Raw genomic sequence first — 16,719 nt, forward strand, 5'->3', positions numbered from 1 at the left:
CAGTCGCGCTTGACATTGGAAACTAGCAGCCATTCTGGTATCGAGATCATTGGTAGTTCGAACTTGGCCAAGAACTTTTGGAGGTCCCCCAGACCTCTGAATATTGCTGTGTCACCATCTCTTCCAGCCTGTAACTGAAACGGGTACCCCCAGCGATGAGGAATGTTCTTTTTTTAGAACACTTAATATAGGTCTGAGAGCTCTACGAAGCTGGAGGGTCCTTCTTGAGAGGTCCAGGAGCACAAGGAGGGCAGCACCCCTGTATGTGATAGGGCCTCCTTCTCTGATTTGCCTCAGCAAGTCCTCCTTATCTTTATAAAAGTGGAACCTACATATAACATCTTGGGGCCGAGCTGAATCTGTACTTTTGGGACCCAGAGATCTGTGAATTCGATCGATTTCCATTAAGCTGTTAGCAGGTCTCTTAAGGTCACCAAAGCATTTTTTGGTCCAGCACTCCAGCTGCGCTGGCTCTACCTCCTCACTCAGGCCCCTGATTCAGACATTATTTCGTCTGTTGCGATTTTCAATGTCGTTAAGCTGCGTCAGGATAGTAGTAATTTGCAGGGAATGATCTAGTAAGATGCGATGGTGTTCATTAGCCTGAGATTAAAGCTGTAGTTGCGACTCTTCATAGTCAGCGACCCTATGACCAATATGTTTGATTTCTGACTGTAGCGCTGCTATAGCCTGCATTTGCGAGCTCGTAGCTTTCTTCAGTATCTCATACTCCTCAGGTGGGCTTTCCAATCCCATTCATCATCAATATCTGCCGCTTCTGTTGTGTCTGTTCTAATGGGTGTTTGGGCTGCTGGACCTTTTTGCAGATTTAATAGTTAAAGGTGGACTCTTTGTCTGGGCCTTGAGGGCCCCGGGAAGCTGGGCATCTTCACTATTTGCCTGGTAAAGAGATCGGCTAGGGACTCCCCTCCTGCTGCCTGTTATCTGAATGTATGAAGTGATGCACCCCCCCCCCCCCCAGGTGCAGGTGGATTTACTCACCATTACTTTAAGTCCATCTTCCTGCAGGCGAGATCCAGAGGACTGCGGGAAGGGTGGTGGGGCGGGGGGCGCAGTGGGAAAGTCTCGCTCAATGTGCCTCCTGTCTGAGGAGATTCAGGAGAGACCTTAGGAAATCCCATGCCAGCCTTCAGCCCTTTTGTGCTGGTGTCAGCCGAGGTGGGAGGGCGGCCGCAGGAGTCTCCCCTGAGTTTTCTGCAGCCTTTGCAGTATGGGAGATGGACACCGATGCTCTCGGGCATCAGGAGACCCATGTCGCTGGGTACGGAACGGAGATAACAGCGGGTAGCCTGCTGCAGTCGGCCCGGAGATGTGAGAGGCTGAAGCTTCTCCCACTGGAGTTAGTGGCGGCGCCATCTTGGGACCTGCTGGAGCCGGCTTCCTCTTCAAATTGTGCCCCCAAAATGCGTTCAAGGAGCCCGAATCTTCACGGTCCAGTGCTCCCCGGCTTCCAGGACGTCTATTGCGGACCATTATGAGCAGATTCTGCTGTTGGATGCCGTGTGTGCCACGAGTAGTGGAGGTCTAGCGGGAGCCTGCAAGGAAAGCGACCTAGTCCCTCGAGCCTCAGGCCACGCCCTCTGGTTTCCTATTTCTAATGTTTTTCTACTGCACCAGGACGGGTTTGAGAAACTTGATGCTCTCTCCCCTCCAGACTCTATCATTAGTCAGAGGCGCGCTCACTCTGGACTACTTAGGGTTATTTGACCCATTAGCACATTAACGCTAATTCTACAATTATGCCACTCTTTGTTTTTCTGTTTTTGGTTATGTTTCCACACATTGTGATTATTCTTTCCAGAGCCTCGGCAACCCCCACATCTCTCCTATAATAAATAGATAATTACAGCCCTCATCTCTACTCTGCGATGGTTGTTATACTTTCACAAAGTGTCAAAGGGTTTAATCCCCGACTTAAGAGGCAAAAGGCCTTCCTACAATATCTTAAAACTATAGCAGACGTCATTGGTCTTCAGGAAACTCATTTCTTCTCCTCTTCTGCCCCTAAATATCTCCATTCTGAATACTTGCGAGTCTGTTCCTCAGTCGCCCCCCTAAAACTTTAAGATGTTTCAATCCTTTTACATAACTCACTCCCCCTTTCTATAAACAAAACTGAGATAGACCCACATGGTAGATTTATAATCTTGCAAGGTTACTTATATGACCAAAATGTGGTATTTGTTTACTTGTCTACGGGGTGTGAATACTTATGTCACTGCAAAATATTAGCTTTTAATTTTTTTTTAAAATGTACAAAGATTTCCCCCATTTTGTTGTCACTTTGTCATTATGGGGTATTTGGTGCAGAATGATGGAGAAAATAAGGCCACAACGTGTAAAACAAAAAGTGGAGGGTCTGAAGACTGTCTGGACCTACTTTGACATGAGGGAGCTGGCTGCTCATGCCAGGAGTGACATTATTGTGGCGGAGAGCTGAAAGGCAGTCTTAAAAAATTGCAACTACCCTTGGAAAAACCAATGCCTCGTGTGCCTGTGTGCTGCAGGGGGAATTGTAGAACTCCGTCTGGGGGCAGACAGGGTGAGGCTTTCCTAGGTTTGTGCGGGGCAGGATACACTTGTGAGGACCTAAGCGAGTTAGAGGGGTCGTGCCATGTTATAAAGCTATTCCTTATCCACAGGATAAGTTTTTGATCTGTGGGGGCCCAATCAGTGGGAGGTCTAAAAGTTCCCACATGTGCAAGCCCTGGCTCCGTGTATTCCAATTTCATCTCCGGAGATTGCAGAGCGCTCAACTGTCAATTTCCAGCACTCCCATTGAAATGAATAAAGCAGCGGCATGCTGGTGCGATTACAGGCACCTTTGAGACCCCTATTCTCGAGAATACTTGGGGTCCCAGCAGTCAGACCCCCATCGATCACAAAGTTATCGTTAGAACTTGTTACAACCGGTTTAAGCTAGCTGTGTCTTTGTGAGAAAATGAGGATGTCTGAAATGTTCCCTAAATAGCGGCAGATGATCAGTACTTTAGGAGTTGGCCAATGTAGGTACTTTAATGTTGGAGAGGGGAATAAGATTGGGGTCAGGCATGGAGCGTGGAGAGCACTTAGCCTCTCCTAAATGGAAATATGCCTCCTAATGTGGCTGATCTGTGGTGTGATGGGAAGTTATCTTCTCTGCATGAGACCAATGAACGCCATATTGCTGTGTTCCTGCTCCTTCCAATCGAGTCCTGCAGGCAAGATGTGGAGTAAGAAGTCTCTGTTTTGGTCTGATGGATCCTTACAGGTGGTCTATGAGAGAGGAGAGAGTCTTCAGCTGCTCTCTCTGCTGGTAAGGTTACCAGCCGGAAGTCGTAGGGGTTAGTCTGTAAATTTAGTTCCCGGCTTTATCCACCAGTAGGCCACAGGGCTCAAAAAGTGAATTTGGAATTTCACATATAACCACCTTAATCCAACTCCGTGGTGGCCGGTGGGTGTAAGTCAGAGCAGGACGGGCTGATTGGGCGTAGATGAAGCAGATTACTGCAGATTCTGCTGTCGGTCAAGGCCTAGTATCCTGGATCACAGCGAGCGGCCATGGAGATCTGCTGGTGTCCTGAAGATACTGATGGCATCAGGTGGCCGGCGGCCTGTAGAGCTCGGCTGATGATGGTTCGGATCAGTTTCATGTCTGTGCGCCCAGGATGGAGGCAGATTGTAATGCTTCTTGCTGGGATATAGAACAGTGTGTGTGGAGCGCCTCCTGGTGTTGTGAAGTTAATAGCACAGTGTATCATCATAGCCCGGGGGACATTAATGGTATTTATCTCAGTACAGGCTACTTGGCTTAGAATGCTGAGAAACCATGTAAAATGTAAGATTGTGGTTGTTGTGCATCTAGACCGGACTGGGATAAGGCTGCGGCTGTAGTGCATCTAGACCGGACTGGGATAAGGCTGCGGCTGTAGTGCATCTAGACCGGACTGGGATAAGGCTGCGGCTGTAGTGCATCTAGACCGGACTGGGATAAGGCTGCGGCTGTAGTGCATCTAGACCGGACTGGGATAAGGCTGCGGCTTTAGTGCTGATGATAGGGTTGTTGTGAATCTAGACCAGACCGGATAAAGGAATATAGACCTCACGGATGAGTCCTCTGCTCGGGACCCCATTCTGTGATTCAGAATGGAGAGTTGCAGTTTGAGTGTTACTCCCACTATGGCAAATACAAGCTGTCCATGTATTACATAGCTGATAGCCATATAATGCCTTCCATATAACACAGCATTTGCGCTGCAGCTGCAGAGGAGATATCAGTGCATCTTTCCCCATCAAACTCAACTGTTGTCCAAGGGCTTTGGATGTAGCTCAAACCTCATGATTGGATGAGAACCCCTAAAATTTTTGGGAAAAGAGTCCATGTTTCTATGGATTTGGGGATCCTCAAATTGGCACTTTGTAGCTGCTGTTTAATGTATTGAATAGAATCTGGTGGCAGCTTAGAATCAACCTTCATGTCTGTAACTTGATTTGCTGACTGCCTTGCTCATTGTGTAGTAAAGCATCAATTATTTGGTTTGCTTAAATATTTGTTCCCTCTTCCAGGTAAAGACTGCATAGGAGGCTCTCATGGACATCACCTTTTATCCCCCAATTCTGAACTAAAACATCATCAATCACAGACTGGCAGGGAAAGTGGCCATGGACTGGGCAAGATGTTTGCATGTTCTGGGTGTGGGCAACGTTTTAAAAGGAAATCGACTCTTTCCGTCCACAGGAGAATTCACATCGATCAGAGGCCATTTTCATGTTCAGAGTGCGGCAAATGCTTTACTATGAAAGCCGTTCTCACTGAACATCAAGCCATTCACAGCGGGGAGAAGCCATATTCATGTTCAGAATGTGGAAGGTGTTTTAGATGTAAATCAACTCTTGTTATACATAAGAGAAGTCACACAGGAGAAAAGCCGCATTCCTGTTCAGAATGTAACAAATGCTTTACAGATGCATCAAGTCTTGTTACACATCAAAAAGTTCACACAACAGAGAAGCCGTATCCATGTCCAGAATGTGGGGAATGTTTTAAATATAAATCTTATCTTATTAGACATAAGAGAAGTCACACAGGAGAGAAGCCATATGGATGTTCAGAGTGTGAAAAATGTTTTATAGATGCATCAAGTCTGGTTAAACATAAGAGAACTCACACAGGAGAGAAGCCGTTTTCATGTTCAGAATGTGACAAATGCTTTTTAGATGCATCAAGTCGAGCTACACATAGGAGAACTCACACAGGAGTGAAGCCTTTTATATGTTCAGAATGTGGGAAATGTTTCATTACTAAACCCAGTCTAAAGGAACATCAGAGAATTCACACAGGAGAGAAGCCATATTCTTGCTCAGAATGTGGGAAACAGTTTAGACAGAAATCATGTTTTGTTCAACATCAGAAAACTCATACAGGAGAGAAACTGTATTCATGTTCAGAATGTGGGAAAGATTTTATAGATGCATCAAATCTAGCTAAACATAAGAGAATTCACACTGGAGTGAAGCCTTTTATATGTTCAGAATGTGGGAAAGGTTTCTTTACTAAAGCCAATTTAAAAGAACATCAGAGAATTCACACAGGAGAAAAGCCGTATTCATGCTCAAAATGTGAGAAACAGTTTAGACAGAAATCATGTCTTGTTAACCATCAGAAAACTCACACAGGAGAGAAGCCGTATTCATGTTCAGAATGTGGGAAATGTTTTAAGCATAAGTTATCTCTTGTGGTACATCTTAGAACTCACACTGCAGAGAAACCATTTTCATGTCCTGAATGTGAGAAATGTTTTACTCATAAAGCAAGATTTACAGAACATCTGAGAAGTCACACAGGAGAGAAGTCTTTTTCATGTTCAGAATGTGGGAAATATTTTACATCAAAAGCAAATCTTGTTATACATCAGAGAATTCATACCACAGAGAAGCCATATTCATGTTCAGAGTGTGAAAAAAGCTTTACAGATGCATCAAATCTAGCTAAACATAAAAAAATTCACACAGGAGTGAAGCCGTATTTGTGCTCAGAATGTGGGAAATGTTTTATCACTGAACCCAGACTAAAGGCGCATCAGATAATTCACACAGGAGAGAAGCCGTATTCATGTTCAGAATGTGGGAAAAGTTATAGGCAGAAATCACATCTTGTTATACATCAGAAATCTCACACGGGAGAAAAGCCGTATTCATGTAAAGAATGTGGTAAACGATTTAAACGAAAATCATGTCTTGTTAAACACCAGAAAACACACACAGGAGAGAAGCCGTATTCATGCTCAGAATGTGGGAAAAATTTTAGACAGAAATCACATCTTGTTACACATCAGAAAACTCACACAGGAGAAAAACCGTATTCATGCTCAGAATGTGGAAGGTGTTTTGCCTTTAAATTCTCTCTCCTGCTACATCTGAGAACTCACACTGAGGAGAAGCCATTTTCATGTAGGGTATGTGGGAAATGTTTTACCCATAAAGTAAGATTCACAGAACATTTAAGAAGTCACAGAGGAAAAAAGTCTTTTTCATGTTCAGAATGTGGCAAATGTTTTGCATCAAAATCATATCTTGTTATACATGAGAGGAGACACAGAGGAGAGAAGCCTTTTACATGTTCAGAATGTGGGAAAGGTTTTAATACTAAAGCCAGACTAAATGAGCATGAGAGAATTCATACAGGAGAGAAGCCATATTCATGTTTAGAATGTGAAAAAAGCTTTACAGATGCATCAAATCTAGCTAAACATAAAAAAATTCACACAGGAGTGAAGCCGTATTTGTGCTCAGAATGTGGGAAATGTTTTGTCACTGAACCCAGACTAAAGGCGCATCAAATAATTCACACTGGAGGGAAGCCGTATTCATGTTCAGAATGTGGGAAACGTTATAGGCAGAAATCACATCTTGTTATACATCAGAAAACTCACACAGGAGATGAGCCTTTTTCATGTTCAGAATGTGGGAAATGTTTTTTTACTAAAGATGGGCTAAATGAGCATCAGAGAACTCACACTGAAGAGAAGCCATTTTCATGTCCTGAATGTGAGAAATGTTTCACCAATAAAGCAAGATTTGCAGAACATCTAAAAAGTCACACAGGAGATAAGTCTTTTTCCTGTTCAGAATGTGGAATATGCTTTAGCCAGAAATCTACTCTTGTTAAACATGAGAGAAGTCACAGAAAACAGAAACCATTTTCATGTTCACATTGTGGGAAATGCTTTAGCCAGAAATCTGCTCTTGTTATGCATGAGAGAAGTCACAGAGGAAAGAATCCGTATTCATGTTTGGACTGTGGAAAAGGCTTTACACACAAAGATTCTCTTGTGGAACATCTAAGATCTCACACAGAAGAGAAGTCATTTTTATGTTCACAATGTGGGGAATGTTTTATGCTTAAAGGTCATCTTGAGAGACATCAGCGAATTCACACAGGGGAGAAGTTATTTTCATGCTTAGAATGTGGAAGCCGTTTTACCCATAAATCAGATCTTGTTGAGCATGTAGGAGGTCACGCAGGGTAGTAGCCAATCGGGATGCAGGAAATATGTTTGTCAGGTCTTGTTAAGCATCCAAAGCATCCAAGAATGCCAAAAGGCAAGAAGCCATGTTTAGAATGTGGGAAATGCAGCAGGTGTGGAGCTCTATTGTATGACCTGCTGCCTCAGGATGCCTTCTGATACTTGGCTGCAATACAGAAAACCATCACTGCTTAATATTGAAGTTTTTGTATGAGCTCTGTGACAGCTATTGTTTGTCAATGGCTGCAGTCATCATCAATAACGCTCACCAGGACAGATAACTCCAGTATGACGAATATGGAGGGTTTATTGTGGAAAAATTAAGGAATTTTCCACGGTAAACTGTTGAAAGTAAAGTAACACTGCATCTACTTACAGAGATTGTCAAGGCGCGCTAAATATTTTAAATGACCCACAATTGTGGAACTTTAACTTCTGGCCTTGTATCAACACCGGGTCACGTGGTATGACCCTTCTCTCTGTAATTAATATCAGCAAGGCTGTTCGACTCATTTGCCACAACCAGGCTTGGAAGTGGAGGTTCTGACACTGTGGGTCTATATAAGTATTTAGTGCCTCTGGACAGCCCCTGTGAAGGTGATGTGAGTAGGCCTAGAAAACTTGTCCGGATGCTATTTTTTTTAAATGGTCAGAATGTTGGAAAAAAATAAATAAATCCATGCTATAAAATCAGTCACTCTCGTCTCATAATTGCCTGCTTCTCCTATCCTGGTTCTTCCTGGTCTTCTACTACTTTCTGGTCACAAAGAAAGTTTGTTAAGTACATTTCACACCATAAGCCCATCCTAACCACGTATGTGGGCAATATTCAAACTGCTGCAAAGCCCCCAGAATCAACATGTTTATTCCAGGAGTGCAGTAGATACAAAATCAGCTCCAAACATGTCTGTCAGCTCTGCTAGTACCGCTGGATATACAGGCGAATCCTGTTGCATTTAATTCTAGCCTGACTTAATAATACATCAGAACCCTACAAGACTTCTACCAGTCTAGTTTCCATGTCTTGAAGTTGGCACAGAGCCATGTTTGATAGTGAAGATCTGCGGCTTGGATTAGGACTGTAAGTCTGGGCCTCACTTGGGGGTGGTTGCCACAGGAGGGTCTGCGTGTAACCTTCAGACCCCTATCGCTGAACACCTGCTTTGAAGAAGGACCCTGCGGCATTACACTGGACTCCAGAACATCCTACATGGTACATTGGTACAATTTCTGATACATGTAATGTATTGTAAACTTACATCCCGTAGCATTAAGTGGTTAAAAATATACCCTACTTCTGGCAATCCTACTGGTGGCCCACAAGGCAACAATACATGGGAAAATAATCCAAATGTCCTCTAGACTGAGATGGCCTTACCAAGAAACTCTTCTTGAAAAGGAACAGAATTTAACATCCCTCCCCCACCTACAGTCCCATTTAACGAACAGCTCCCATTTACAGTCCCATGTAACTAACATCCCCTCAAATAAAGTCCCATGTAGCTAACATTCCCCCAAATACAGTCCCATGTAACTACCACCCCGATATACAATCCTATGTAACTAACATCCCTCCCCCCACTTACAGTCCCATATAACTAACATGCCTCCCACACATATAGTCCCCATGTAACTATCATCCATCCCCCATGTAACTATCAGCCTCCCATTTACAGTCCCAAATAACTAACATCCTTCCCCCCACATACAGTCCCATGTAACTAATATCCCTCCCCTACACACAATCCCATGTAACTAACATCCCTCCCCCCACTTACAATCCCATGTAACTAACTAACATCCCTCCCCAACATATAGTCCAATTTAACTAAAATTCCTCCCCCACATACAGCCCCATGTAACTAATATCCCTCCCCTACACACAATCCCATGTAACTAACATCCCTCCCCCCACTTACAATCCCATGTAACTAACTAACATCCCTCCCCAACATATAGTCCAATTTAACTAAAATTCCTCCCCCACATACAGCCCCATGTAACTAACATTCCCCCATTTACAGTCCCATGTAACTAATATTCCTCTTCCCACTTAAATCCCACATAACTAACATCCATCCCCCATATACATGTGTTAGTGCAAAGCAATATTTGCTATATTAATATATGCTATTGGGGTCCAAATTCAATTGTTAGAGGTAATCTGAGCTCAGGAGACTAACATTAAATGACAAAGCATGGGATGTGATTGAAAGTAATCTGTTCATTGAGTGACAGACAACAGTTTTTATAGGGGCACATGTTCAATTACAATAATTCATATCTATTAGAAGTCATTTGTTAGCATTGTTCAAAGAACAGAAAATATACAAGATAAGGGATTTAACATCTAAAATGCCAACCAAACGCACAAAGGCGCAGAGTTGATTACGCATGATTAACTTCTTGGAACACTAAATCTAAACAAAAAGTTGAGAGAGAGAATATTTAGGAACATACGTGAACAGCTAGGAACAGGTTAATTTGACCTGCCAGCCAGTCTAAATAGAATCATAGAAATGTAGAGTTGGAAGGGTCCTCCGTGGTCCCCCGGTCCAACCCCCTGCTCAGTGCAGGATTCACTAAATCATCCCAGACAGTTATTTGTCCAGCCTTGTTTGAACACTTCCATTGAAGGAGAACTCCCCACCTCCTGTGCCAACCTGTTCAACTCATGCCATATAGTTATCTTTCTGGAGCAAAAGCCTTAGTGATTCACGCAAGGCTTATTAAATAACCATCTAATATCCATAAATCCTTCAGAAAGAGGACAAATGAATACAGTGAAAAGAGACACAGAAGATGGCTACTTGCTTACAAAATGGCAGTTACTTCATCATGCTATACAGCCCCTCCCCCATACCATCAGTGACATGGCTTCTTCCCTCATCCCAAAACTTTAGCTAACCACTAGGCAATGTGTTGCCTTACCTAACTGGGAAGATGGAGGTTCCTAGGAGCCATCCATGGTCCTCTGATTACACCCATGTAGGGTGGTCCCAACTCATCCCCAAGGCCTCTGTTCTAACCCTGGGTCTGAGAGCGGAGGAGTCATGTCTGCCACATGCTGGGATAGATGATGAAGCATGACGCCACCATTTAGTCGTATCTGAGTTGGATTTCACCTACACAACATAACCAGATTTTTCTTTTTAACAAACATAAACTACAAATCTGTGTATTAGCGGACCGTGAATCAATTATTGTATAACTACTAGATCACTGAATTTAGCATAACTACTACCGTGTGATCTGGGGCTCCAGACAACTGGTCATCTACAAGGCAGAGCATCGCTCCGGCCCGATGTTCTGCCATTTTATCTCACATATTGTATACTATTTATTAGGTAGCCCATTGTAATCCCCATAGGGGATGGGATTTGGAAACAGAGGCCGTACATTATTAGTGAGTTCGGCACACGCACATCCTGTCCAGGAGGGATACAGTCTATAGGGACACTTTTTGCTGCACAAATTAGATGGCATGATGATCCCCAGTTTAGAAAAACTAACCAGGGGTCACCGAGCCATGTGGAACCATTTTGGGGAAATATACACACATACATAAGCACATAAACATGAATGCATACAAAAATATTATTTTTCTTTATTTTTAAACATGACCTGACCTTCTTCATAATGGGGTAAGAAGGGGTGTACACACAAGCGTAGAGGAGGATATTATAGGAGCATGGGTATACATAAGACAGTTCTTCAATCTCCTACAACAAGGGCTTCATGATGTTAACACACATATTGTCCCAATTATTCTCTAACATTTTATTCTAGCCCAAGCCCATGATACTATAACCATAACCTATAAGACATGCACAGTCTAGCAGGTATTTGATTCTTTCTCTCGGATGGAGACTCGCATACAGTAGTTGGCATGGACCCAATTATCTTTTCTTTTTAATTAGACTGAAGTGGCAATTGTCAACTGGATCTGGTCCGGTCCATCAAATCTCCATTCCAAACTGTTTCCCAATATGTCCTTCTGAGGACAACCAGTCATCTTACAACACAACTTTAAGTTTGGATCTGGAATCGAGGAAACACATTAATGAGTGACCGTTAACTCTTATCATAAAACAATCACATGGGAAGTGAGATTCTCATGCCAGGACTGGAGAAAAATGTGACTTTACTGAGTAAGAGAAACAAAGTGATCTTGTGGATAGGAGACCTTCTAATGGCTAACAAATACATGATGTCATAGCGAGCTTTAAATCTACATCGGGTTCTTCCTCAGGCTAATGGCTAATGGAAGAGATCCGAAGCCACATGGTTAACTGGCTAACACAGTACTAAACATTTCTTGTTTTACCTAATTGGGACTGGAGAAAGTATAGGCCTATCACAGGGGCCCTACCAAACAGAACTTTCTAGGAACTCAACCCAGCCTGATGATCAGGCACAAGTCTGACCGAGTAGAGGACTGAGGAAATGTGTACCTCTATTGTTTCCCATGACTTCTGGCACACCATATATGTACATGTTGCCATGTCTGCACGAGACGCTCTGGGTATGTAACCTGAAAACACCAGGCTGCTGCATACTAAACAGTACAAAACAATAACAATAACCACATAAAAGGGAACAAACTCTCCCTGACAAACTAAGACAGGGAGGGGACCTGCCTAACCAGCAGATTAACCGCCCTGACAAGGACGAACCTGACCTCGTACCTCGGCCACTAGTTAACCCTAAGAGGGATAGGGAAATAACACAGAAGACAGGAAAAAGTAAATATAAAACTGCTGTATTCAGTTTTGAATAATCACAGGTAACAGGAACCAACTCCAGGCTTCTGGCTTCCTTCACTGCAACACATACATATATGTATAATTACTTCATTTGTCAATCTCTTAGCTGTAGGTTTGGCGTTGGCATTTTTATTTATTTTATTCTACAAGCCACGCCTCTAATTAAGAATAGGTCTATGCAAAGCAATATAAACTCCAAGACACCTTCCTTTGTTAGCTGTATGCAGTCATCTGCAGTCCCTGAAACGGTTAGTCTGACTCGTAGTGAGGAGGACATGAGTACATTAAACAGTTGGTCTGGATTGTAACAGGCGCATACCATGCAGCCCAGTACAAACCAGTCCACAGAAGTGATGAACCCAGGGGCAAATCAGACAGAAGACACTATACCACACAGTACCTCCTCAGAGCGATGGGGTAGCTCATAACATCATGATGTAGAACGTGTGGGGAAAGCACAGGAGTGTAACCTTTCTCCAGACCTAGTCAGTGTGTGGTCCATTCTTCTTTCTTCATAGTGGCCCCCACCCACTTGCATTTTTTTAATGCTGCGATTTCACTGCATCGCACAAAAATCGGAAAACACAAACTTGCAATGCATTTTTAACATTAGAAAGTCCCATTTACAATCACATTAAAAAAATGCAAGTGAGTGTTCACCCTTAAGGAGAGTCCGTCTACTGTGTCTACTCTGTGGCGTTACAGGAGTTTTGGTAGAGATCTAAGGTAGGCAAAGGCAAAGTTCCCTGATGCAAGCAGACTGCTTTTGTGGGCGGCTTGCCATTTCCTTCCCCGGTCATCTACTCTCCAAGCAAGCTGGGTACTCATTTTGCTAATGGAAGGCTGAGTCAACCTTTGGCTGGCTACCTGAACCACACAGGGATTGAACCCGCAACATTCAGGTCGTGAGCGAGAGCCCAGGACTGCATTTTTGCTGCCCTAACATTCTACACCACACAAGGCTCTCCAAGAAGATCTATGTAGACTTGTATAAAGACAATGAAACACTGCTTCTGTGTTCTAGATTGGTTTACCCAATGGTTCAACGAAAAAGAAAAAATTTCCCCTGCGCCACAAAAGGTGTGAAATCGAATGTGATTCCAGAAGTGTACCTCAGGTCAGTGCTTCCCTTCAAGCCAGTCCTACACATTGCAGCGAGTGCCATCTCCAACCTATGTCCCAGGAAAGGAGTGGTTATTCCTCCAGCTTACCAATATTGGTCATCAATGCACAACTAAGCTGTCCTGCTTGTCCATCATGATATTCTGGAACAATCTACAAAACCTTAGCAATTGCTTTATCTTTAACATGCTCAGATGCAATTCTGTTCTGTGGGACCTAGTGATTCGAAAAACACAGATTTTTTTCAGGCCGCTCAGTGGTTACTGTTCCCATTTCCTCGCCCTTTGAGTCCATGCATATAATGGGATACAATATGGCTGCTTTTATTTCTACGGCTGCAACTATCTATGATCAATGAATTAAACTACAGTTTGCCCATGGCATACCCATCCAGAGCCCACTCCCAAAGGTCAGGGGAATCACCTTAGGCCCGAAGTGATGGAATCAAAACTGCTTCCGCATCACATGGTTTGGCCAGAAGCAGCCAGCTACAAAAGAGGCGGCCAACTAGCTAGTGATGTCGCTTTACTACCTGTGCTTGCTAAGATTATACAGTTTGCATATCCACTAGCTAGAGGTTTGTCTATCTACACTAGCTGGATTGAGAGAAAATAGATTCAGTTCCCAGAAGAGTACCCCCCCAAAAAGGGTATAACAAAAGTAAAGAAATTACAATCAGCCCATAGAGACGATCCTAGATCTCTTCTCATTGAAGCAAAGTCTAAGGTCAGCATTGTGGTGATTCCTTTTTAATATCAGATATGCATTTTGGTTAACTATGAAATTTGGGGTTTTTCTGATACTTTTTCTTTACATATATATATTTATCTATAGGCCCGTCCCCAGTAGTTGTAGATACCGTGTTTGGTCTCCTCTCTGGAACGATGCTGCTAGAGATAGATTCTCAAATTTTCTATTTTATAAATGTAAATTTTTTATAATTAGTCTGATTATTAACTTTTAACGCAATCCTATGGCAGCTTCCACAGGCGGAAATTCTGCGGGAAATCCCACCGCAGAATTTCCGCCCGTCTGCAGGCGGCCTAACTGCATGGTAATCTTCAAGGATTTAACCCTCAGATAACTAGAGCTGTGGGAATTCTTACCGAGTGACCTTTAGAAGAAGACAGAGAGAGAGAGCTTTGAAGTTAAACCCCTTAAGGACCCGGCTGCTCAGTCCCCTGAGGTACCACATTTTACCCCTCTGGTCGTTTTACTGCCCTATTTTTTTTCTTTAGCTACCAAAATTATTTTTGCAGCGCCTTTTTTTCGGTGACATACAAGGCTATTTTTTAAATATCTTTTTCACTAACTTTTTTTTACATTTTTTCGTTTTATTGGGGATAAAAAGCTAAAAAATTATTTTTTTTAACATTTGTAGTTATTTTTTTACTTAGTATGCGAACGGGTTCCTTATTTTGTTAAACCCTTCTCCCTCTTCCTCCGGGTTATAAGCTGTGACTACAGCTGACAATGCGTCCTGCCTCTGATTGATTGCAGAGGCTTTAATCCCCACCGTCATTTTACATACGCTGGGCTTTAAGCCCGGGACCAAGCGTCGTATGTTTACAGTGCTTGGTCCTCAATGGGTTAAGTTATATTGTACTAAACTGGAACTTGGAGCAACGTTATTGTCTAATGCAGAGTAATACCTCTGGCCTTACTGAAAAACTCTACCTGTTTTCTCAAATGTTACAAGGCCTGAAGTAAACTGAGTTTGCAAATCAAAGCTACCACGACTCGTGTCAACTATTTCTCTGATTAACCCCTTGAGTCCCCTAAGGAAGAGGTACTGGCGTCACGTGACAAACCACTGTTGATAATTGCTAACCATAGTAATCCTTTTGCCACTGTGCGCGACTGAGCCAGGCCTCCGCCACCATTGCAGGCTGAGATCGCAGAGCCACCCGGGACATCCATCTTGTGGCCTCCCCCACATTGGCGCACCCCACTCGGACGCTGCATGAAAGCTTTGGCATCATGAACAGGATAAACCACCTCTGTGACCATATGCACACAGTTGCACTAACGCTGAATATTTAAAGTAGCAGTGTTCAGATTCAAAATGTGCCAAAAAGTGGAAAAACTTTAATTCAAAGGACTGTTAACATGTCTGACAGTGAGGCCAATCAACCAGGCAATCAGCAAGCATTTGCTGCTGCTCCAGAAATTGGTCCAGATCTCATGCTTGCCGCTGCTCCAGTTGCCGCTCCGATAGCCTCTAGCGTGTCTAGGTTTGCGCCATTAACTATACCGTACTGTTTATGTGCTCCATGGCTGCCAAAGTATAGTGGAGAGAAACATACATTTAGAGATGTTAAAGGAAGGATGGGCGCGGGGTCCAGACTGTATGTGTCAGCAGTAGATCACAAAGTAGAGATTTTAATCAGACAGCTGGAAGGAGCTGCAGCTAGAGAAGTTAAAACTTGGCTGCAAGAACATAAAAAGAGTGTAGAAGATATTTTTGAAAGACAGCAGAATATGTTTGATGTGCATACAATGTCTGAAATTAGGAAAAGGTTCTTTAACCCCTTAGTGATGGCCCCATTGCCTTTTTACGTCCTAGCTAAGTGGGCTTTAATCCTAGGGGAAGTAAAAACATGCATCCTCTTTGGATTAAAGCCCTGTTGGCTGAGGATGTGATGGCTGTGTTGGCTGTCAGTGCCCGCAGGTAGCCGACAGCCTGGAGCTGTCATCGCCGATCGCAATTAAGTGAAGAAAAAGTTTACAAAAGTTAAAGATTCAGCTGCCCTGATAGATTGGATCCATCGGGGCAGCTGAGCATACTCACCCGCCTTGTCCGTGGTGTCCTGCGGTGAACTAGTCCTCCGGGACCCGTTGCTACTCTTCTGCGCATGCGTACCAGACATATGATGTCATGCGCATGCGCAGAAGGCCGGGAGCCCTGGCAAATTTAAAATCTCCTGCTTCTGGGTCCTGAAGTTAGCTGGGAACCAGGGAATGTCAATGGGGACCACTGTGACCAGTCCCCAAGCCTGTCATCACCACTATCCAATAGATAGCGACGATCATGAAAAAGTTTTAAAAAGTTTAAAAAAACAGTTCAAGTTTCACCTCCCCTCATGGATCAGATCCATGGGGGAGGTGAAAATACTCATCCTGGGTCCTCCACGATATCCCAGTCTTCCAGGACCTGAAGTCCCCTTCTGCGCATGCGCGCCCAATGTCAATCATTCAGCACATGCACAGAGGGGCTCAGGCCCTGGGAAATTCAAAATCAAATTTAAAATCCCTCTGCTCCTGGCTGACGTGTGTAGCAGGCAGATGTCACCGGGACATGATCA

At 43.6% G+C, this 16,719-nt stretch overlaps 1 protein-coding gene across 10 annotated transcripts in view; it reads left to right on the plus strand.

The window, feature by feature from the left end:
* LOC136572290 (zinc finger protein 585A-like) overlaps window positions 1-8,219 on the plus strand; it is a 335,481-nt gene extending 327,262 nt beyond the window's left edge. For all 10 annotated transcript variants that reach the window (XM_066572729.1, XM_066572721.1, XM_066572723.1 and 7 more), the window contains one exon: window positions 4,567-8,219. In XM_066572729.1, the coding sequence (XP_066428826.1) occupies window positions 4,567-7,529 (2,963 nt within the window). In that variant the 3' untranslated portion in view covers window positions 7,530-8,219. The remainder of the gene's footprint in view (window positions 1-4,566) is intronic.
* The last annotated feature ends 8,500 nt before the right edge of the window (window positions 8,220-16,719 follow it).

Source organism: Eleutherodactylus coqui, chromosome 7, assembly GCF_035609145.1.
Source record: "Eleutherodactylus coqui strain aEleCoq1 chromosome 7, aEleCoq1.hap1, whole genome shotgun sequence".
In the NCBI taxonomy this organism is placed as follows: domain Eukaryota; kingdom Metazoa; phylum Chordata; class Amphibia; order Anura; family Eleutherodactylidae; genus Eleutherodactylus; species Eleutherodactylus coqui.